The sequence below is a fragment of the Melanaphis sacchari genome, unplaced genomic scaffold (assembly GCF_002803265.2).
Source record: "Melanaphis sacchari strain LSU unplaced genomic scaffold, SCAv2.0 Contig74_pilon_pilon, whole genome shotgun sequence".
In the NCBI taxonomy this organism is placed as follows: Eukaryota; Metazoa; Arthropoda; class Insecta; order Hemiptera; family Aphididae; genus Melanaphis; species Melanaphis sacchari.
In genome coordinates, this window is record NW_020271531.1 from 2,137,544 (window position 1) to 2,162,327 (window position 24,784).

A 24,784-nucleotide genomic window follows, 5' to 3' on the forward strand; every position below is an offset into this window, starting at 1 on the left:
ACAAGTAGATGTATGTTTAATTACCGTGTTTACTGTTTAGGCAAGACATTAGTTACCTAACTAGGCAATAAGTAGTATGCTTAAAATAATCAGACTATAAAGAATTTTAACAAAATTATACACTTTTGTCATTTTCGACATAATTTAATCGGTCGGTACTATTCATAGAGTCATAATATTAATATATTCGACAGTTATTAAAATACATACTAATACATTATTATTATATTATTTAATTTAGTTTATTTTGTGTGTTAATTATTTTAACGAGGTTAATGTACCAATTATTGAACTTTGTCGGTACGCACAGGCGCACAACAGAAATTTAATGTATATTTATATTACTATATACTACAAAACTCGAATATAGAATATGAAATTTATCATTCAAAACCGGCAAAATTACTTTACTCAGTAATACTTTTTGATTAGGAAGACACTGTAATCTATACCTAAGTGTTTAATTTGAATTCAATGATATTTCGTTAACTTGGCATTAAATAATTTTTTATTAAAAGTACAAACTAGATCCATTTGAAACCAGAAACCATCCTCAACGTTGAAAATTGAAGCACTTAAACTGCTCCAAAAGATGGTGAAGTATAAAATAAACAAAAAACACACATCGTTTGCTCAAAATCTGTAATTTTAATATAGGTATATAATTTTATTTGATAACATGAAGGTATATAGAAATAAATTATTATATTTTTGTGTATAACACAGTATAAGCTTTGTAATTAAACACAGTGCTGTAATAAGATACTTCAATTAATATCTAAGTACAGATGAAGATATGATACATATTTTTTTTTTTTGAAAGTATTTATATAAACTTCTTAAGATTATTTTAAGATACATTTATTTAAGTAAATTATTTTATTTATTAAGATTTAATAATCATCATATGAAACTAGATTATAATTAGGGCTCGGATTTTGTAGCAAATGCTTCTTTTGAGGGAAGTGTGATAGAAAGATAATTCTTTTATATAAATACGTTTTGAATCGTTCTGATTTTAATGAAGTAAACTTTTTTTTTGCTTTTTTTTGCTTTTTTCCACAAAAATCTGCTTTTTATTGCTTTTCCCATATTTGGTTATTTTTTCTTGATTTTTATATATTTTTCTTGAAAACTTAGCTTATTTCTATGTATATTATACGTCTTGGACTATATTAGTATTACCAGAAATTATAAAACAGTGAAAAAACCAGTAATAAATATATGACTGATAAAATAACTGTCGTTATTGTGCCGAAATAGTTTTCAAAAAATAATGGATGGGCAGAACTTCAAAAAGTCAATAGTATTCATAATGGAACTGCACTAAACGTAAATGTGGAACAGTATGTTTAAATGATTTAGTTTATATGAAATATGCACCGATTACATCGGCTGACGTGGAAAGGTCTTTTTCTATGTATAAAAATATATTAGCACCCAATAGAATGAGTTTCAATGAAAGTAACTTGACTAAATATATGGTTGTGAATTCCTTTTTTAATATTTAATTTTATGTGTAATTGAAATTTGCTTTTTTAGAATTAAATTAATAAATGCTTTTTTTGGCTTTTTTTGGCTACTTAAAATGCTTTTCTAAGGATTTATTTTGCTACAAAATCCGAGCCCTAATTATAACCATTACAACAGAGACAAATCGTAATAAATTGTTAACATTATATTGAGTTTATATACATGTTTTTTTATCAGAATAAAGTTAATATACACAATTATTTATTATTATTAATTTATTGTGATTGTAATTCTAGGAAAATCCGTAGACTTGCTATGGCTGAAAAACGAAAATGATTTTTTTTTTTAGTAGAAAATCGTTGTTATGGTGACATTTTGTGGCAGGTAATGTTTGGTCGCAATCACTTTCAAATTGATTAATATTCCAATAATAAATGATAATAACAGCTATAGTAGATATTTATTTATACAAAATCACAAAACAAGGTTCAAATCGCGTTGACCTACTTGTTGCTTTATTTATGACTAAAAAGAAAATTTTGAACATGGGTGACAGAACTGCGGTTTTTAGATAGTTTTATTTGTAGAGAAAATAATAAAAAAAAAAAGAAGAAATTATAGTTAATGAGGCGAATTAGGAAAGAAAATAATATTTTAGTTATACAGGGAAGAAACATATTTTTTCAGTGACTATTTAAAATTTATTCTCATATGTTATAGTAATATTATTATTGTAATCGAATTTAAATTAAAATACAATTTTAAATTTAAAACAAGATGACAGTGAATAGTTTAATTATGTATAAACTATAACTAAATTAGTCATATTCTACACCAACTTTCATGAAAACTTTTTTGGATAGTATATATTATATTTATAAGTATACGTAATACTATAAGAATACTGTCAGATGTTGAAAAAATGCGAAATATAGAACGGGTATGCATGGGTAATTCATAAATGTTGTCACAGTTATTAATTCTTAGAACAAGTGTTGTGTTTCAAAATACACAGAACATTCTTAATAATTAAGATACAGCTGAAAAATTAAGCTAATAGTTAATTTATTTAAATCTATATTGTAAATATGAAGTAAAGTAGTAAGTATATAAAAGTGGTATATTATATTAGGTGTATTTTAATTGATAAAAATAAAATACCTTTATTGGTATAATTTAAATTATACATTATTAGATATCAATTGGGTACTTAAATGGAAAATATTCGTTCCGGTACATTTGCGGATATATGGATGTCCGAAAAATTAAAATCAAAATAATATAAATTATAAAAAATAATTTAACAAAAAATATCAACAGGCGACTGCATGGCCTTAAAAAAAAAATTGTATATTTTTATTTTTTTTATGGTTATTATTTTTTGGCATTTCATCTTATGGCAAATATAAAGTTTTGAAATTTAAAACTTATTTCTTCGCCTAGATTTTGCATCAAATGTGGTTTTCATAGAAAAATGGTTTTTTGAGGCCTTTTGTGGTAAATTATTCGAAAATTAAATTAATAATTACATTAAAAGGTAGAGCGACATTCCATTAAACATTATAACTTGTTTTAAAAAACTTACAAACACCTTATACCTACTCTAAAAAATAGGAATTATTAGGTTTTTAAGAAAAGAATTTTCAATAATGTTCTTATGCCTTATGGTATTTTTAAATATTCAAAATGCCAATTTTAAACTTTATCTCACTATATAAAACGTGTATTTCAGTTGTTCGTTCTTAGATCCTTTGAAAGTATTTAATTAAATATGTACTTATAGGTTACCAATGTTTTGGTTTTAATTCAAACGGTGTTTTTCGCTGGTATTACAATAATATACATAGATGTTGTTATTTTATTATTGATATTGTTCGATGTCGTTTAATAGAGTTATTGTGTAAATATACACTGATAATGAACCTACATAAATACATATGTTTATTGTTGATATACGTTCGTTAATCTGCACTAAATCAAGACGCACGAGACCGTGAGAGACTGCACTGCTATAAAAGTCGTGTGAAAAATGAAAATAAATTTGGGCCATCCAAACGAACACAATTATTCACGAGGAACAAGTGGAGAAACTCAGAAACAGGCGTAAATCGCATTGTACTGATAACTTGTACACATTTGTTTTCGAAGGATGACTCGGATACCGACGATCATCATCATATTATGATAATAATCATCGTGAGATAAAAAAAAAGGGAAAACGTCCGACATTTATATTATGTGCATTTTATGTGTACCTACGCTTCTACGACGGACTCATCATCATTATTGTGTAGTCTCGGCGGCTCTCATGATACAAATTTAAACGTTTATCGTGTTTTGTATTGGGTATAGACATGCATTTATACATTACCAGATACCAGTGGTCCAATTAAGATGCAAATGCGTTTTTTGATAGGTGGATCGATGTCGTTGTAATATATTATGGTCTATGGGTTCCAATGAACTGCGCGTACAAGTTCATTCAGAGTGGCAATTGAAAGGATATTATGTTTATATATATTTACATCATAGCGACGATAATTGATCGTTGCTTGTTACTTACTTACTTAGCTACGTAGAACATAATATAATAATATATCACATAAAATTGCTTTTCACAGCAACCGTAGATTTTTATTTTCATCCATGTGCATTGTATACCGTGTACCTACAACGAAACAAGTCTATTATCGATGTCACAGGATATTGAAAACAGTTTTCAAAAATGAACAAGTTACGAGAAATAAAAGAAACAAAATATGTAATATTGTGTCATAGTATAATAACTTATATTTGTGTATATATATTTTTGTAGCTGCGTTTTCAGATCGAAGTATTGAGATGCTTAGCGTATTGCGTATAACGTTTTTTTTTTTTACAAGTATGGATTTTTTGTTTTCAATAACACACCGCCAAGAGAAAAAAACGATAAATATAGTAAATATACGTAAGAGGTTATTTAAATATTGAAAATTATTTTATTTAACTTGACATTGTAGCAGAGTGACGAGTGAGCCGTGACCTGCATGACCAGCTGTCTACTAACCACAGAAAAACACTACTGCATCTTGTTTAATATTTTAAGTGGAATTATTAGATTTTATATTCAACGAAGTGTGTTTTTATTTTATTTTGTATACACGATAAGTAGTTGAAAAATGTTTCAATTTTGAAGGTGGTTTTAGATAATAAATTGGAGTTAGCTTGTACTAATATTGGAGAGGTCAAAATTTTCGGTATTTTTCAAAAATAACCTGTGAAAAATAATTAATATAAATGGGAAATTTTACTTGAATTTAGTTTCTGTTAAGGTTGATTTTTTTGTGTAATTTAAAAAAGAATAACTAAAGTTATTTTAAATTTTCACTAAATGTTTAATTCTTAAATCATAATATATACATGGTAACATTTCAAAATATTTGGATTTTTGTTGAGTTATTTATAGACATTTGAAAATTTATATTTTTTTAGTTTTTTTTTCTCCCTATAAATAGAGATAAATAATAATAAATTATTTACTAAATAAAAATGCTTAAAAATTTAGTACAAGAGTAACACAAGTCATATTTTTACAGATACGTAAAAAATATTTGGATACAATTTATTTTTATAATGATTTGAAATTTTAATTTTTACTAAATCTTTGATAATCACGAGCATTTTCAAATTGCTTTGCAGTTAATAATGTACAAAATGTGCAATTTTAATAGGCTATAGTCTGAAAATGTTAAACTAAAGTTACTCATAACTCATAAGTAGCTGAATCCAAAAAATCTAAAAATTAGATAGGTATTTTTTTTTAATAATTTGTTTAAGTTTATATTTGGACAAACTTACATACTTGAACAAAGAATAACGATATATATATATTTTTTTAGTTCAAAAATAATATTCATGGAGGTATAAAACTTTTACACATATTATTATACTTCATTCACATAATGATATTTTTAAATTCAATGTTTTCGGAAAAAATTATTTCAATATTCTGTGAAATATTAAGATATATTTAGTAATATAGGCTAATAGACTGTTTCCGCTCAGATTCGTTTTTCGTATACGACGTATCGTTGAATTGAAATTTAACACATACATTACAGTGACCCACTCGAAACTTACTAACTAGGGGTATATATATATTCCAATTTTCTGACCATTTATCATTTAAAATTGTTTACTTCAAAACTTAACGTTTGATAAAATTTAAATAAAATATTTAAATGAAAAATTATATGAAAAAAAGAATAGATCACTTATATACGCAAGTGTAAAAAGAAAAGAAAAGTAAAGAACTTAACTGTCTAACCGTCTAAGGAAATAGATTTGTCCTTCAAATTAAAAACGAGCACATATTATAATGTTATCATGTCTCGTGGAAAACACGATCGTGAATAATGTATTATAATATGAAATATATTTCATACTCAATGCCCAATTATCCAATAATAACAGCGATTATTTTAACGGTAACCTGCAGACATCAATCGTACCTCTAGACTTCGATGACGGGTACATAATATTATAATTATGTTATAATTGACAAGCATTTAACTGCGCTTAATATGCACAAATGACAAGGCGCCTATGATTTTTTATTATTTTTTTTTTTGTGCACATCATTATAATCTTCGATCACACCGTTATATAAAATGCTATATATTCTTACGCGCGGGGCCGCCTGTCTGTGTATTATATTATAAACGCGTGATAATAACGCGGTAATTGACACGTGCGAAATACGTATAGGTACCTAAACCTCAATATATATATACATAATAATAGTAATAATAATATAATAATAACAACACGGTATCTACGACTTTCGCCATCCATCAAGATTTTTTTGTTTTGATTTTTTTTTTTTTTTGTATCTTTTTGTTCGATGTTACACACCGCATACATTATTCTAATTATTATCATTATTGAAAATAAAATAAGAAATAAGAAAAACATTGGGTAAAAAAGAATCACTCTCTCTTTCTAATTGTAGGACGTAATGATCAAGTTAGCGCGACCACGCGGCGGCGCTGGTGGCTCGTTCTTAGAGAAACGGTTGTCGACGAAAAAAAGGGTTATCGAATCGATCATCAACTGTACAACACCACAACGCTCTATACGAATCAGAGAAATTGTTGTTTTTATTTTATTATCGTCATTGTTGTTGTTCGTCGTCAAAGTGCACAAAGGGCTCCTGCCGCCGTTTATAAATATATTTATAACTATATATGCACATGTTTCCATTACTTATTGTCATCGTAATTGGATGATTTCTATATTATTGTCGTTTTGTTAACGTATATCATTATTATTATATTATGAATTATGATTGTTATTATTATTATTATTTTATTATTCTACACATATTTCAGTGTTCTTACATTATTATACTTGTATAGACGTATACGTATTACAGCTATATATTTATTATTTTTTTGCACCTGCTCAAAATGTACCTGCTAATATTTTTGTCAACTTCTGTATAATAATGAACGTGACGACTAGACGACCTGCTTACACCTTATTTTCAATTTAATATTAAACTTGGATCAATATCTCACGGATGTTGAATATTATCTATATCCGCTAATTCATCCGACAATTTAGTTTTTACAATTTCATTTGCTTGAAAAAAAATATTATTTTTTTAAGTGTCGAATGCTAACAATACTATGTTTGGTTGAACAAAAGATGTCTGGAACTAAAAATTAGCATTTTTTTTTTTTTTTTTTGGGAAATTATTATTTAAGCATCAATAATGTGATTTAAATTTTTACTTTAAAATTAAAAAAAAAAAGATTTTTAAGGGATACTTAAAGTAAATCAGTTTATCAATAGCTACCAATAAAAAATAACAAAGTATTTGCAAACAAGTTTTAATATATTTCAATTTTTAATTTTAAATACTGTTAATTAAATGTCGGCCATTTTTTTTTTTTTGAAATTAATTATTGTTTTTAAGTGTAATATAATTACTTAAAGTAGAAATGGAAACAAAATTAAAAAGCTATTATTAAAGTAGCCTATAAAAATACTATATGATCAAATATTTTATTATTAATTATTTTAATCCATTTATTATTATATATATATATATATATATATAATTATATGATTTATTAATCGAATTAACTTATATTGGTATTTATACCTGATTTTATATTGGTGTTCCGACAATAAAGTGACTATGTAATTTCTTGATTGTTCAAAGACAATGCATTCGTATAGAACTAAAAGAAATCAATGTTTTTTTTTTTCTAAAATCGAAAATAAAAAACTATGTTGAAAATCGATTAATCATGCATTTTATAATGTTGCCGTTATTAAAAACGAGAGTGTACCTATTAGGTACTTGTAATAGTGGACTGGAGAGTCCGTTGAGTTTAACAGATAATAGTTCCGTAAAAAATAGCCGTCTGTATTAGATTTCAAACGGCTATAACGGTATTGATATACAATTATAATTAAGTGGTTGTGTATGCTTATCATTCACAAGTTTCTATAAAAGAAAATATATTTGTTAAAAATAATTTGTATTGTAATTGGCGTATATATTATATACAAACTTTGGAAAAATAATGTCTTGCCAGGTTTTTTTGAATATATAATACGTTATGATAATTATACGTATCAATGTAAATAAAATAGTTTATACCTAAAAAATAAATAATCGCGCAAATTTTGAGATTTGATACATTTTAATGTTTGTTATGAATGTTATAAATTATAATCCTTTCAGACGCTATTCATAGTTATTATCACCAATAAAATTATGAGTTTTCCGTGACATTTTACTAAAATGTCACGTTCTGATTATTATAAGACGTGTACAATTCTACAACCGCAGACAATAATTATGCATGGATAATTTTGTTGAGTGGAATATTTACATTCCATAGTTTTATTTTTTAGTACTCAAATGAAAAACGTCTTAATTGAGTAACGCAGTTTCACTGTGTCTACAGGTGTAATGATAATAAAATCACTGTGTTTTTTATGACATAAATATAATCATATAGTAAAAGTTCTTTGAAGTTTGAACAAATCATAGGTAATAAAATATGAAATCAAGATAAAACTATATCATTATATAACGTATCATTCAGTCAAAACAATCTATTATTTAAGCATTTAAACTTTTCATTTTATGTCGGTTTTTGATTTCATCATTGTTTTACGGTTATATCTATGCGTATACCTACCTATATGTATAATGTTGGAGTCTAATACACTTAATTTATGTGCGTTATACATGATGTATTATAAATTATCAATTGAATATTATTTAGGTATAATATGTATGTGTATAAATTATAAGTAAAAAATAAAAATGTTTTTAATCAAATAATCGTAAGTCCCGCGATGGTGTCACGATAATTATGTTTAAATGAACATACATTCAAAAATTCAACGCAATTTTGAATTAAAAAACTTTTTTTTTATATTTGAAGAAATAACCTAAAATCAAAATATACCATTAAAATTAATGTATAAAAATGCTTATAGTAATATTTTTTAACTGCTCATACTAGTATCTATAGTTAATGTTATATTTATAGTTTGTTGAGCTTGTTGAAAGTATTATTATTTTATCACGATTTTTTCGTCCTATTTATGCATATTTTATTTTTATCAAGAACTTTTTTTATTGAAATAAACAAATGTTTGATTACGATTGTAAAAGCAATAAATAAATACTCTTACTAAATTAAATATTAGAAAGAATGAGTTATGTAACATATTATTTTCGTTATCAAATACCATCAATGTAACATATACAATATAAAGTAATAAAGTAGTTTTTGTTGTTTTAAATACTTTATATCAAATAGAAAATTAAACAATCGATTAGAAACTTCTTTTGATACATTGTAATCATATCTTATCTTTGATGATTATAATATTGATAGAAATACTTTTTATATTGTTACTATACTTATTATAGTCACAAGTCGTAGTGAATAATTATTGTCACGGAATTGTTTGGACAATTATTATCACAATGTCAATCCAATTCCGTTGAAAATGTGTTCATATCATTATAGTATAATTCAACGAACGTTCATATACGAATAAATGACGAATTGGTAAAATGAAAAATACAATACGTGACATGTTAAATGTTAATACAGACTACAGTAATACCTATGTATATACATACAAGCAATATAGGTATAACAAACATAAAATTAAATTAGAATTGGTAACACTATATTTAAATGTTAAAAGCAAAGAAGATTTTGGGGCTAAAAATTGAAAATTTATCCTGTTGACTGATTTAAATAAAATAACGAATGTTTAAAAAACTGAAATGTTTAAAGTACCTACCTACGTTTTCTTTGCCACATCAAAACTATTAGTATTGGCTACGCGACCCGTTAACAAAATTGTTGGGACCTGCGTCAACATTAAATTTATTATATAATTTGGAGAGTGGAAAAAATGTATAAAAATGCATAAATTTGTGATTCTATTATAAGCAATATGATTTCAAAGAAACAGAAAAATTTTGTCCACTTCCGTCAAAATGACATAAAATAAAATAATAGTTAAATATAATAAAATTGTTTTTATATTATTAAACATACTAATAAATAAAACGAATTTAATGGGTTGTTCATAAAATTGTAGATATTTATTTTAAATTGATTAATATAATTATGTCAACTAATATATTTAATTAGGAAATGTATGTTGACAACGAATAATTTTCAAAATGAATATTTGGCCCTTTTCATAACTCTAGAATAATGATAGTTTGCTGGTCTAAATACGACAACTAATCTGGACGTGGTCAGTGTTAATACGAAAGGTGAATGGTGATAGCAGCCAGCAGGTCTACTGTTCCACTATCCGCTGTGTCAGGAAAATCATAGTCGATGATAGTGTTTTATGACACGTACCCACAAATATTGATAAATGTAAACTATCAATGCTAAGTCTACAAAATATGAATATATATCTACATAAAAGTCGATAATAATGAAACGTATTAATTTTTCCGTTAATTACATTTTGACGGATTTAAAAATTTCATAATACGTAAAAATTAAGCGCGCAACTTTACGTTACTACGATGTCCGAACTATATAAACTGTTTTTAGTTATTAAATTAAACATTTTTACTTAAAAAAAGAAACCAGTAAATTTGCTCTACTGTGTCTATATAGTAGGTGTCGAGTATACCTCGTTGTTGAGTAGGTCAGTGCAATGGACGTGTTTAATTTGGATTTAATGATAAATCATTGCATTAAAAAAAACGATTTTGAGAGGAAATAATTTCAGTTTCTGTTAATATTAAGTAAAAGGTGTAGTATACATTTTTATAAATAATTTAAATTATTTGTTTTATTGAACTCGTTTAGTCAATAGTAAGTACTAATTTATTTTTCTATTAGTAATATGGTATTTTACCAGAAAAAAATTGAATATTTTATGTAATAATATTATTAGGTGTTCTTAACTTAAACGTCAATACCAACGTACCAAAGAATCGGAAAAATAGGTTTGAAGTAATGAAGAATTAATTACTTAAAACAAATCTGAATATTTTGAAAATGACATTGTTTATAGTAAATAGTAATATGTATTGTAAAAAATATCAATGCTCTACATGAATATGAACTTTTTGAATTATAATAAATAAATTAAAATCATAATTTTTTGTTTAAATATTCAATTTTGTAAAAATATTATCTTAAAATGTAAATAAAAACATATGCCAATTATGTAATTTTTAAGTCATTTTAGGAAATTATTATTTAAAATCTTGTTATTAAGATACAATGATCTTTTGCATAAACACGAATATTAAATCATACGTAAATCTATAAAAAAAGTTAACAACAATAATATAATATAATGTCAATAGACATTGTTTATGAAAGAGCACGGTTAGCGACAAACAATTTTGAATACTGTATCATATTTAAACATTTTTTAATATAAATATTTAGTAAATTTCTACAGTTATTTATTTTTTGAATTAAGTATTGTTAATTCAGAGCTCGAAGTAGATAATTTAATTTAGCTGATGGACAACATGACATCACAGCGAGTCTATTTGAAAATTGGCGTATTATATGTATATATATATATATTTCTTAGGTTTTAAGTGTTTGAAATAATACTATTAATTAATTTAGAGCTTAAACAAAAATATATTTTTTCGCACCTGAATTGCATGTTATTATTACACTAAGCACGACCGTTATTATTTGTATTAAAACATTTTCTCTTCAAAATAAAAGTATTTTAAAGATGCTTATAATAAAAAATAAAATAAAGAAAAGTGTTTGATGCTTACAATATAATTTATTAATTACATTAAAATTTATAAGAACTTTAATTTTTGTCTTGTAGCAGCTTTTAATGTAAATATTTTGAATTTATGAATAATCTTATGACTGACTCAGTTTGTTACAATGACATTTTCTATACTATCTTATAGTATTATTGGCATTCATAGCATAGACTTTAAGTTTAAAAAAAACGAAATATTTAATTTTGATATTTTGAAGTCCTATGTTTTTAAGTATTAAATTTATTATTATCAAACTGATTGTAATTTGGCAAAATTAAATCATTTAGGTTTTTGAATAATTTATAATTATTTCTTAAATGTATTTATATTCATTAGAAAGCACATTTGACGGCCCTCGACTAAAAGGAAAAACAGTATGCTGTGATTATATTTTTTTATATATATGTATACGCCGAAAATATGACGTACCTACTTCTTATGCCATTCGAAAATCATAGTATTTGTATACAGATATAAATAGTATAATATGTGGTTAAATAATTCATAACTTTCAACGGTAAAAATGACGTTTAAAATTATATGCACTTTCATCGTTCAAAGTCCGTGTCGATATCGCGTAGATCTACGTACATAATTATAATATTAAATTACACCTATAATATTTTAATGTGATAAATTAAAAAGTGCAGTCGGAATGTTTAAATTCTTAAAAGAGAACCTATATTTTCGCATGTATTGGGCTATTATTATTGTTCTGATGATGATTATTTATTAGGTAGGTAGTACCTATACTAATGATCATTATTATCATTACATACCTCTGAGCTCCCGAGCGGCGAACAACCGGTCCGTTATTATATGCTATAGCTTCGTTTATGATAAATGATAGATGGTGATATCGTAGGAAATATAATATAATAAGATTAAATTATTAGGACATGATGCCTAAATTTCTAATTACGTTACGATAGTAACACGCGACCAGCGAAATCCGACGAAATCACGCATGCAGATTAACTCTCCCGCGTATTCATAAAGTTACGTAATATACTATACAATAATAACACATACCATAAAATAGATGAGTGAATAGACACAACTTTGAATAGTGGTTTTTATAATAAGTTAATAAATAAATAATAAATACTTACCTATTTGATTTAACTAACTTTTCAACATTTTTTTCATACAATCTTGTTTCAATGTATCTACTTTTACAGTAATAATATATGCTAAGTATAAGTAATAATTCTAATAAAAGTACACGATGGATGGTTTTGATACTTTTTGTCGATTAGTGGATAAGTGTTTTGGCATTGGCAAAAAACTAGTAGCGTATATAACTACATAAATGATTTGTGTGCGGCCAAGAATTATACGACTTTAATTTTATCTTGAAATGAGTGAAATGCATGTTATATAAAATTTCTCTTAGCTGAAATCCTAAAAGAATGATTATAGTTTATGAAAAATAGTTTCTTTTCATATCACCTTTGAGAGAATACGATTTAGTTGCCTTGTTTTAATAGCAAAGATGATTTTTATGGTTTTTTAGACCTACATTATAAAACCCTCTCTTCTTATTTGAAAAATTGGAGGGTTAACATAAAACATTGCAAAATAATGTGCATAGTTCTTTTTTAGTAATGAAAAAGAGAAGTGTACGTATAACTTCCATTTTTTAAATCAGCATTTTCATGTACGATGTATACTTTTTATGGTTAATTAGTTCTCATTTTACATTAATGAACTAATGTATGTACTACAATATATTGGTTTTATTAAATAAGCGATTGGATATAGATGGGAACAGAATTTTTCATTAGCAACGAGATATAGTGTATAATTCATGGTCATAAGACTTAATAAAAATAATAGGGACTTTAGCACCTTCAGTTTTTTCATTGAACTTGCGCCCCTGAATTTATAATTTCACTGAACCGCTATGTGTTTCGGAACTTAAGGTTTTTAAACAACTATATACTCTTAAATGTTGTTCCGATGACAAGTGACTATTATTACGATACTAATTCCGTAACTCGAGAATGGTTTCAATAGAAATTTAACCGAATGTCTTATTCTACTCGTCCTTTCGATATGTCTATCGATTTATTGCGCAATTAACTGAAATACATACACATACACAAAACAATAAAAAAAAATCGTAGCAGTTAAACAATAAGATGAGACATGAGACATCATAAATCAAGAATAATTAATTTTTATATCCGATTGATTTGGATGCAGATATTTTTGCACAGTATATGATTATAATTTGAAACTATAACGTTAACAATATTTTTAACCTACCTTTAACAATGTATATAATGTTCTACATCGATATATATACGTTCGACTGTCGTAATAATTGTGTTCTACACCTATCCACAGTAAATGTTTAGACGGTAATTATGTTTTACTTTTTACATTGGATCAGTACAATAATAATGATATAGTCTCACTAAAACATCTTCGGACGCAATATGTCATTATTATACTGTACGGCGTCGATAAATTTTATCGTGACGCGATTCATTAACTGCATCAGCGAGAAATGCGCTGCACATGCACGGTGACCAAAAAGCTGTAAGACTCGAGGTTTGAACGGGAGGGGAGAATTAAATGTACGTTAAAACCCGGTAGAATCGTGATGATGGGGCGCGGTTTGGGGGGAAAAAGTGCGAGTGTTGCAAACGCGGAAAACAGATCACGACGTGACGCGCAGGGCGAAGAGTATAAAAAATGATGCGGTCGCGACAATGCACAATATAATATTATTATTATGATTATGTATTGTAAAGACGTCGTGCAGAGACTGTAGAAAGCGGCTCGGCCGGAGACCACCGTCGCGACAGAGACGGAAATTTAAAGAGAGAGAGAGAGCGTATACGCATACACACACACACACACACACAATCGTCATCATCGCCGCACAAACGGTCCAAACGAGTGAAAACTGTCAAAAGAAGAAAATCGGTTTTTGCATTTAAAAAAATAAATAATAATAATAATAACTACGCAGACAGTGTGTGTGTGTGTGCGCGCGCGTATTATACATACGCACTACGCGTGGAGAGAACGCGAGTTGAGATAAACAACGGAAGAAAGAGAAAAAATCCTGAGAGGTGGCTTCGGGAAACTTTCCTGCGGTTCTGGTCCGGTGGCCCTCTCGGCGGCGAGCGCTAGGGGAGGGGCGCACGGTCCGCCCGACGGTTTTCCACCGCTGGCTGTCGAGGGGGCCCGCCGTCACAGGTCGGCGCCGTCCGGGCGGTTCTCTCCCGCGAGTCGCGATCCCGACGCCCGTTCAGTGACTAATAAAACCTCGGACGTGCGTTATTAAACGGCTACTAACCGATCCGCTGCCGCCGTGGCGCTACGCCGACGAATAATACACACAAAGACACACACAAACACACACACACGCAGACAAACGTGCGCGCGCCGACTCCGCAAGTCTCGCCTTATAGGTACGTCAGTGCATGATTTAATAAGATAAATAAATTATCGTCTGATCGTGTGGTCCGCACCGGTGTCATTGCAAGTCATCACACCGCCGGGGCCCGACGTGCTGAAACGGACTTCCGCCGCTTCCGGTCCCATCGATTCGACTGCAACCGTTCTTGTTCCCGACAACTGCCGCCGTCGTTGCCGCAACTGCCGACAAGGTAAACCCACGCGCACCTGCATGATAATAATATAATATCGATCTCGGTGGCGACTTTGTCTTATTACTATTATTAGCATTTTTTTTTTTTTGATTTTTTTACCGAGTTTGATTTATCCCAACAAGTACCTACGCGGTATTGTAGGGCAAACATCCGTGCTTAGTACGCGATAGTACTCGATCGTCATGTGAATATTGTAACGCGTGATTCTCCACGAGGATAGACTAATACAATGACCGTATAAATAAATATAATTATCTATTTTTTATATTTTCTTGAAAAGACGTAAACATGCAACATTCAACTGACAACATTTTACGTTTAACTTATAAAGTTATAAGTAACGTTTTGTCAGTTTTTCTTGTCTCATTTGCATGTGTGAGTTTATATTTTATGTTTTAAATACAACTAGGGAGTTTTATTTTGTAATCAAGTTTTACTCAGACTATGTTCTTGCTTTGGTAGCATACAGTAAATTATATACAACGGTTTTATTAGTATATACATTTCTTATGAAAATAATTATTTAACTAAAGTTTTCAAAAGTTTGTATTGGGATTCGGAGCTTTGTAAAAATATGATTTTTTCAAGTTGATATTAATACAAGGTTTTTTTTATCTTGGATTAGGAAAAATAAAATACATTCACCAAAACATGATATTGAATTTAACAATAATTTTAAAATATTATATCTACAGTTAAATAAATTAATAAACTCTTACTTTTTTTGATAATTTATGAAATGTCATTATAAAGTTTCTAATATACCTTAAATTAGACTCATGCCCCATAGAATTTAAAATATATTCATACAATATAATGAATATCAATTTATCAAGATTAACAGTTATAAATCTTTGTACGATTTAAGAATTTCTATTAAATTATTATGAAGTTCAAGTTCATTGGTGAATGCCGTTTACAAGGTAAATTCTTTCGTTACGCATTGTTTTGGTTATGCAATAATTAGCTCGTGCTATTTTTTCAATACGTTTTTATTATTTAATTAAAAAACAATGATGAACAGTTTTTATAAACTAAACTAAAAAAATTAAAAACGATTTGTCGTAAATAGAAAAATGAAATAAAAGTTATAATTTAATTATTTGTTTATCTACTTATTTTGGTTTTTTAGGATGACAAAAGAAAATTTAAATATAAATAATTTACTAATGTACCTACATATGCATGTGCAATTCATTGTATTATATTTTTATATATACTGTCGCATATTTGAAAACCTAATATACATATCTATACGAGATATTAGATAAACAGCTTGAATAGGATTTTTGTTTGTACAATAAAATGACCGTCAACTTCTTATAGGGTAGAACATTCATTCGTGAAATTCCAAAACCTATTGTCATAAAGATTCTCTGTAAATACGTGACAGTTAACATTCACGTTTGATTTTCTACTGTATTGTCTGTTGTTAAATCTACTACCAGAAACGTATGTGCACAAAACAAATTAAATCAAATATAAAAACGAACCCCTCTAATTGGCGTAACCTGGAAATTTCCAGAGTCAACGAGATCGAGAATTCTTTTTCTTTTTTTTTTCGCTGGGAATAAATATGTTACAGTTACAGAAATAGAAAGTACTTTCACCGTTTCCGCGCTTCAATAACTGCGTGAACCCACCAACGAATTTTCATTGCACTGTATCCTTTCTCGAGCCATCCGAATGTTGTCTCGCACAGTGACACGTGGGTTGCGAACAGTATCGGAGTGTTAACGAGTAGTACATTTTCATATTCTATATAGTATACATCAAAAGTCATAATAAAACTGAAAGTATAAACAACATTTTTTATTTTTTAATAACCGTAATGACCTCACAATAACGCATTACAAAATCGTACACAAATCCTACAATCACGGACGGATATAAAGGTAATAAATTACGAAGTATGAACGATATTTTGAAAAATCAGTCACAGATCGTTATAAAACAAAACGACTTTATGAAAGTAAAATAATTAAAAAGTAGTTTAGTAATACCCAGTCATTAGCATAGTAATTGTGAATGATGAGATGGAAAGTAGAAATGCTTTTTTCTATACATAGTACATACTTACAAGTAAGTTACTAGTAGGTACACTTAAAATATTTTGACGGTCATCATTCGAAATAAACAAAGTTACTCTCAATTGTTTTAATATTATTTTCATCTCTACAACATAGTTTAGACATTTTTAATTTTTAATTTTTAATGCATTTATTTATTTTTCAGAATATAGCAAAAGGATTGGTTTCAAAGAATGTTAACAATCTTTTATAACATACCGCTGTAATAAAAAAATGTTTACGATGTTCATCTGGATTGTTGCTGTATTGCCGACGATCTTAGTGTCAGCCAATACAGAACCACGGTCCTATAACTCAGCGCCAAACACACAAACTAATTATATAATCACATCAAAGCCATTCACCGTTAGAGATGATGCGAACGCAGGTGCAATAAAATGGAGGCGAGACACAATAAATGGAGCTTCACTTATTGGAGCTTCAGATCCGGCTAAAATGAAGTATTCAATCGAGTGCACAGATAACAATGAGTGTGCGGGAATAGAGCTAGGAGGATCCGACGCCACATTCAAGCCGTACACCCAGGATGAGTTAAATCGAATACTTAAACGTTACGGTGAAGCAGATAGTGATTCTGAGTCGTCCGATAAAATATTATCATATGATGATAGTGGCAATCAAGACAAATCCAAGGCATCGTGGAATTTAGTAGATCCACAACAGAGCCCAAAAAATCCATATGACGATCGACGTGGTTGGGTCACATTGGAACCGATGGCTTGGTCATCATCGCATATCCAAAAATGGGAACCAAACAACCGCCCAACGTGGCCACCTCCACCCCAAGATCACACGCAAGCCAGCTATTCTCCATGGGCTAGCAACAGACCTATTCAACGACCGAGCAATAATTATCATCAGCCACAACAGCAGCAATCTGAATGGACCACTGAGCGCCCTTGGATTCGACCCACTTACGACTATTCGTCCAAGCCATCACAGGCGTCTACTTATCAAAAACCGTCAGCACCTCATAACTCACAAAGCTTTTATGGATGGAACAATGCAGAGCAAGATATAATTACGGATGGTAAACCCGGGCAATTTCCCGCCGACGCTTATCACAAACCATGGAACGGTGACTATGGACAGGCATCTTATGGTGGTCCAAGGCCCACAGAAGTCGAAGGAGACGGACAATGGGTGCTTTTATCCAGTACTAAAGGTTATTCGATCCCACATCGACCTAATAGGAGTCTGCAAGGGAGATCGGTATCTATTGACACAGTCAACAGACCGATTGAAACCGTAAGTAGATCAGATGAAATGACTGGTCGATCGGCAGACGTGGTGAGTCGACCAATATCTTCTAAGAGGACTGTGCGATTAATGGTCTTACCACCGGATAAAGATTCACAAAACGTGACTACATCACACAACGGCATGATCGAGGTGGACGTTTCGCGGAAATCGGTGGACCAAGAACAAAGGGAGTTTGCAGCTAGAGCGCTTAAAGAAAACGAAAATGACGTGCAAGTATTTTCCGACAGGTCGGCGAAATCTAACGACCAGCGAAGAGCCGTGTTGGCTGCAGTAGGCGCTGGAATGCTACCAGCTGCTACCATGGCAATGTTTTTACCAATGATGGTGGACCGAAAGCGCAGGGATCTTACGAGCAGACCAGAAGTAGTATTTCATCATCACGTACATCCTAGATAATTTTTGACACTAAACGACCTGTAATTTTTCTTCATCATTTGTCACCTTTTTGCGTTCCGCTCAATGTTTATTTGATGTCGTTGCCAATACCTTTAATACTTTTTGAGCACTGTTATGTAACTACACGATAACTAACTAATTATTTATTTATTTAATGTAATAGTTTTAATCCAGTTGTATTTAATTTATTTATTTAAGTGCTTGTATATTAATTTGATACGTAGTATGACATTTTATTTCGATGTTAAGTAAATATTTTGGGTAAAAGTAAAAAAAAAAATCAACACTTATTGTATTTATTCGATAAATAAAATACTGTATATTGTTACGTATAAAAAATATAAAATTTAAATTAATATTTACATAGACAGGTACATATTATGTGCTATACAATAGTAGCAATGTACCGATCACTTAAGCTTACAATATGTCAATATGTATTTAAAATATTTAATAAATACAAATCCATATTATTATTTTTTCTCTCAAAAACATATTATAAATCAATTTGATTTACAATATGTTTGTAGATCCTAAAACTTGAGCCTAGAAATAATCCATAGAACATTGTATGGAAGTATTTTAGTTGAAGTTTTTGGTCTTGAAAATATTATAAGAGAAATTCCCCATTTCATTGTACATTCCCATCATATCACCAAACTTATTTTAACTCTACTTAAAAGTAACTAATTTGAATAAATCCTATGTCTAATTGATCTTCGTTCTCGTTTCTCATCGGATACATTTGAATCTGATTTGACGTTTTGTTCCTGTTTGTTCTCTGATTGTTGTCTGTCGTTGGACTTTTGTAGATTCCTAACCATATGTGTCATTTTTCTTTGGATAGCATTCACATATTGTGTAAAACTAGCTGCTGTGTTTTTTAAAATTTCAATTCCCATTTTCAATTTGACTTCAGCTACTTTTCTTAATAGATCCATTAATGAAAATTGATTATTATTCATAGGAGGTGATTCTGAAGAGTCAGATATTTTGGTTGAAACAGTTGATGTAAACGTAGTTGTTGAAGATGTAATATCACCGTCTGTTTGATTTTCGGTATTCTTATCAACAATATCAATAGGTTTTTCGGTAGGTTTTACTGTGGTTTCATCTGGTAATTGGGCATCGATTTCATTATGTTCGTCTACTTGACGCCTTATTCTTAAACTTCGAGGTCCGTGTTCCATCTTCATAGTTTGGTGTACATTTACAGATATTTGTTCAGGGTTTACACTTGATTCATAAAATTTTGGAATACCCTGTAGTGCAGAAAACGTAGGATCTGATGATGACGCAGTAGAACTATCTTTATCATCTGTTCGGTGATTATCAAAATTATAATTCACAGCTACGGCTTCTTCTTTAGGTACATCTTGAACATAGCCTGGATATTTTGGTGCATCAAAGGACGATTGATCTTCTTTATATACTCCTTTCACCTGTGATGTACTTTGATACTTAGGTTGTTCATAAGCATTAGACGAATCGAATTTGAGTTCATCGTAATGGTGATTTTGGTAAGTCTCATCTTGGCTGTCTTGCATTTGTTCAAATGCTGGTCCTTCAGATGCATCCAAAGAAGTATATGGTGCCTTATTTGGAGTAGCACTTACGTCAATTGTCGAATATTTTGATGTGTCTGGAGCTGAATATTTGTTACTGTCTGGGCCTGAATATTTAGTACTTTCAACAACTGCATATTTGGTTCCATCATGTGTAGAATATTTAGTTGTATCGGCTCCTGCAGCATATTTTGTTACATCGTGAGTAGAATATTTATTAGGGTCGTGTGGATTATATTTTGGTACATCATGAACGGCTGGGTATTCAGATGGTTGATAAGATGACTTGTACTTAGGAATTGCGTCAGGACGCTCCCTACCATATGGATTATGACCATAAGACATTCCAGATAGCACTTGACCAAACACTTGTTCTTCTGGCTGAGAGTTATCGGTTTCAGGAGGAACATAACTAGGGCCATGTCCATGGCTATGACCATGTGCATGAGAATCTGTACGTCTTAATGGTACTAAAGGTATACCAGCTCCTCCTATTGGTGAATACAAAAGTAATCCAGCTAAACCAGCAGTTAACATCAAACCAACTAAACCGACTCCAACATTAGGCATAACTTCACGTGCTAAATAGTTATAAATTCTAGTTGATAATGGTCGTCCTGGAGTAATTTTAGTACTCTGTTCATCGATTTTACTTTGAGCGTCTTCATTTGAAACTTTAACTGGTTTGCGCTTATTCTTGTTCTTCTTCTTTTTTTTCTTTTTTAACGAAGTATTCTGTGTAGTAGAATTACTTGATTCTGTGACATTTTCTGCGATTTCACTTACATTTAGATTTGAAACTGTTGTGGAAGAAGATGATGTAGAATTAGTAATCGTAGGTACAGTAGTTGAATATACTGGCGTTGTGTTATTTGAAAGCTTAGAAATAACGACGGCAGTAGAGGTTATCTTTGTTGTTAACGGTTTTTCTGCTTTTTTAGTATTATTTGCAGAAGGTCTCTGTCTAGGTGGTACATGAGGAAACGTTACAACAGGAGTTCCAAATCTCGTATTATTGTCCAATGGGGGTAGTTCAGAAAGAGGTGTTGTAACCTCTTCAACTTTATCTTTTATTGTTGTTGTAGTTGGTATTTTTCCAACAATGATTGGTGTCTTATTTTTAAATTTTGAATCTTGTAGCTTGATCGGGGATTCGGTGACTGGTAAATTAGTAGTAGTCATTTTTTCAGTTGTAGGTTTCCTTTTTCTAGTAGTGCTTGTTTCGTATGATTGTAAGAGTGAAGACGTAGTTGCATCAACTGGTTTAGGTACTTTCTTAATTGTAGCCATATTTAATGGTGCCGGTGAAGATTCACCACCTAATAGAATCCAAGTAGACAGATCTCCTGTTGGTCTTGTGGAACCATCTGATGATATTTTATAACTGTATGGGCCTACAGCATGTACATCTTCATCAGTTAGCACAGGGACAGCTTCTCCTTTTAAAGGTGATTCGTTTTTTTGAACTGTTCTAATTTCCGAAGATACAACCATATTGCTGGATGTGGACGTTTGAAGAAGTTGATCGTTGACTGACTTTACAGAATCATCCATTAGCGGTGGCTTAGTAGTATGGGCACGGGCATCCCCTGTATCGACAGCTGTTGATGCAAACACAACGATCGGTGTTGCCACATCATCTTTCCTATAAGAATAAATTAATTTATTCAGTTTATTTAAATATATAATGGTTAATAACTTTGGAATTGAACGAAAAAAGTCAGATTACAATATTATGATTATATTTTATTGATCTAGTTATACCGTATAACAATGTATTATACGCATAAATTACAATAAATTATTCTAAAACGTATAGTTTTATCATACTAATTTGTACAAAAATATCTTAATAACGATGTCACAGCCTGAAAATTAAAACTAACTATTAATAATAGTTAAAAATAATCTTATTTTTATAAGCAATGTAAATACAGTTAAATAAGACATACACCCACAATCGCTGAACACACGAATGAGGAAAAGGAAACAAATCTAATGAACAAAATTGCAATTATTTAAAAGAAATTAAAGATTAAGTATTTAAATATTTTTACAACTACAATAATATTAGTAATAATATGGCTGATGGTAGTTATTTGTATTATCAAAACCTTCTTTAAATTGATTGATATTAAACGTATGCGTGAGCTGACGACCAAACCATATCCTTGGCAATATCCAAGGGAACAAAAATGATATTACACCTAGACCACTGGTCAAAATAATAGACATAGGCGGAAAAATAATAGACCAAAAAGTTATAATCAATGGCCCGATAAAATTAAATGATGTGAATAGATATATTAAGTCGTCCAAAAATTGTATAAAACTAGAACTACTTGTAGTTGGAGATGATGAAGTTGTTATTAACTCGGAACACACTTTTGAAGCGCCGCCAGCAGCCCGGCATTGCACTACATCTGCTGGTGTAAGAGTTCCCCCATCTCCCACTCCACCGACATTTCCCGTAGCAGCCGCTGCTGCTCCTCCAGCTATAGCTGCCCCAGCAGCTATCCCAGCTCCTGCGCCTATTGCACCTATGACTCCAGCTGCACCACCGATCGCTGCTGCACTAGCTGCAGCACCAACCGCTGCCGCACCGGCTGCACCAGAACCCCCGGCACCTGCTGAATCTTGCTCTACAATAGGATCACTTAACGGAGGTTCTACTGCCGTATCTATATCTTCCAAAATAACTATTGTTGGTGGAGGGTTCCCATCAGTTAATGGTGCTTGAGTGACGGATATTGGAGTAACGAAAGTTGGTCCTTGGTATTCTATTGGCGTTATAAATGTGGGAGCTTGTAGTTCAATAGGAGTTATAAATGTTGGTGATTGATCTTTAACAATATCTGGTGTATTGTAATTGGGTTGATAATAATTGAATGAGCTAAAGGACGGACGAGTAACTGACGGATTTTTATTGCTATTGGGAAATATTAATGGAGTTTCTTGCCAATTTTTAAACGGATCTTGGGTAGAAGTTTGATAAATAGATCCAGATATAGAATCAGATGAAAGCAAATTATATTTTAAAGGTTTTGGTTTTGGAACTTTTGAATAAATATGTACAGGTAAATATTGAGTTTCGGGTTCATGTTTATATGATGACTGTGCCCTAATATTTTGCATGAGAATAATTGGATCTAATGAATCAGCACGAATTGGACTTTGAAGATTATTAATAGAGTAATTGATAAAGTTTTCTACTAGCCGAATATCTGATGATTTAGTTAAATTTCGTTTTTTTCTTTTAGTTGAATTTAAAAGGAATTGGAAAAAAGGTCTTAATGATGGATCGGGTTCAGCGAAACGGGCGTCTTCTTTTTTGTTTATAACATTCGATGCATATTGGTTTTTAGACGTGCTCAAGTAGCTTTCCACAAGTTCCAAAGATCTCGGAGTGGTCGTAGTGAAAACTGTATACCTGTTAACAAGATCATCTGTAACAAATAAAAATAAAACAATATTAAAAATAGTATTTAATGTTTATGTATATTATGGAACAAAATGTTAGCGAAGTATAATATGATCAAATACAAATTAAATATTTAAATTTTTATAATTTTTTTTTTGATTTAACCATATTAAAAGGAACAAAAGATTTTATAGAATGATTATATTCAATTTTAAATAAAAAATGTATAAATGTTCAACCTAATATTATTAATTTATCAAGTATGACGGCGTAATGGTTAGGCAAGTTTAGCTACATAAATATGTGCTACACTATTACATTTTAAGGCGCTAGCTTGAATTTAATGTTTTATCAATAATTATTTCAATTAATTAATTTTGGTTAATTTTTAATGATAATAAAATCAAAAATTAATTATTATTTTAAATTAGCTATTGATTTGTGTTATATTTAAAAAATTAAAAATGTCTAGAAAATTGTATACGGCCAATGAAAAGGTATTAAATAGCATATACATTTCATATTTGATTTGTAAATACTGTTAAGTATACTAAAATGTTGCGTTGATAAACGTTTTCAAAAAAAAAAAAAAAAAATTATATTTATACGTTTTGATTATATTTTGATTGCTTATCAAGATATTAAAC

General features: G+C 29.7%; 2 protein-coding genes across 4 annotated transcripts in view; one reads left to right on the forward strand and one right to left on the reverse strand.

Annotated features, from left to right (window-relative positions):
* The first annotated feature begins 15,034 nt into the window (after positions 1-15,034).
* On the forward strand, positions 15,035-19,355 carry LOC112601034. Of its 2 annotated transcripts, none has more exons than XM_025348433.1 (2): positions 15,035-15,399; positions 17,638-19,355. In XM_025348433.1, the coding sequence occupies exon 2, from the start codon at positions 17,706-17,708 to the stop codon at positions 19,149-19,151; it is 1,446 nt and encodes a 481-aa protein (XP_025204218.1). In that variant the 5' UTR covers positions 15,035-15,399; positions 17,638-17,705; the 3' UTR covers positions 19,152-19,355. The 2 variants fall into 2 exon arrangements, with proteins under 2 accessions (XP_025204218.1, XP_025204219.1); XM_025348434.1 differs by lacking the exon at positions 15,035-15,399 and adding an exon at positions 17,070-17,297.
* Positions 19,356-19,463: 108 nt separating this feature from the next.
* The window catches only part of LOC112601030 (mucin-5AC-like), a 51,819-nt gene continuing 46,498 nt past the window's right edge, over positions 19,464-24,784 (reverse strand). For both annotated transcript variants that reach the window (XM_025348424.1, XM_025348423.1), the window contains 2 exons: positions 24,147-24,162; positions 19,464-22,361 (listed from right to left, as the gene is read on the reverse strand). In XM_025348424.1, coding sequence (XP_025204209.1) covers positions 19,838-22,361; positions 24,147-24,162 — 2,540 coding nt within the window. In that variant the 3' untranslated portion in view covers positions 19,464-19,837. The remainder of the gene's footprint in view (positions 22,362-24,146; positions 24,163-24,784) is intronic.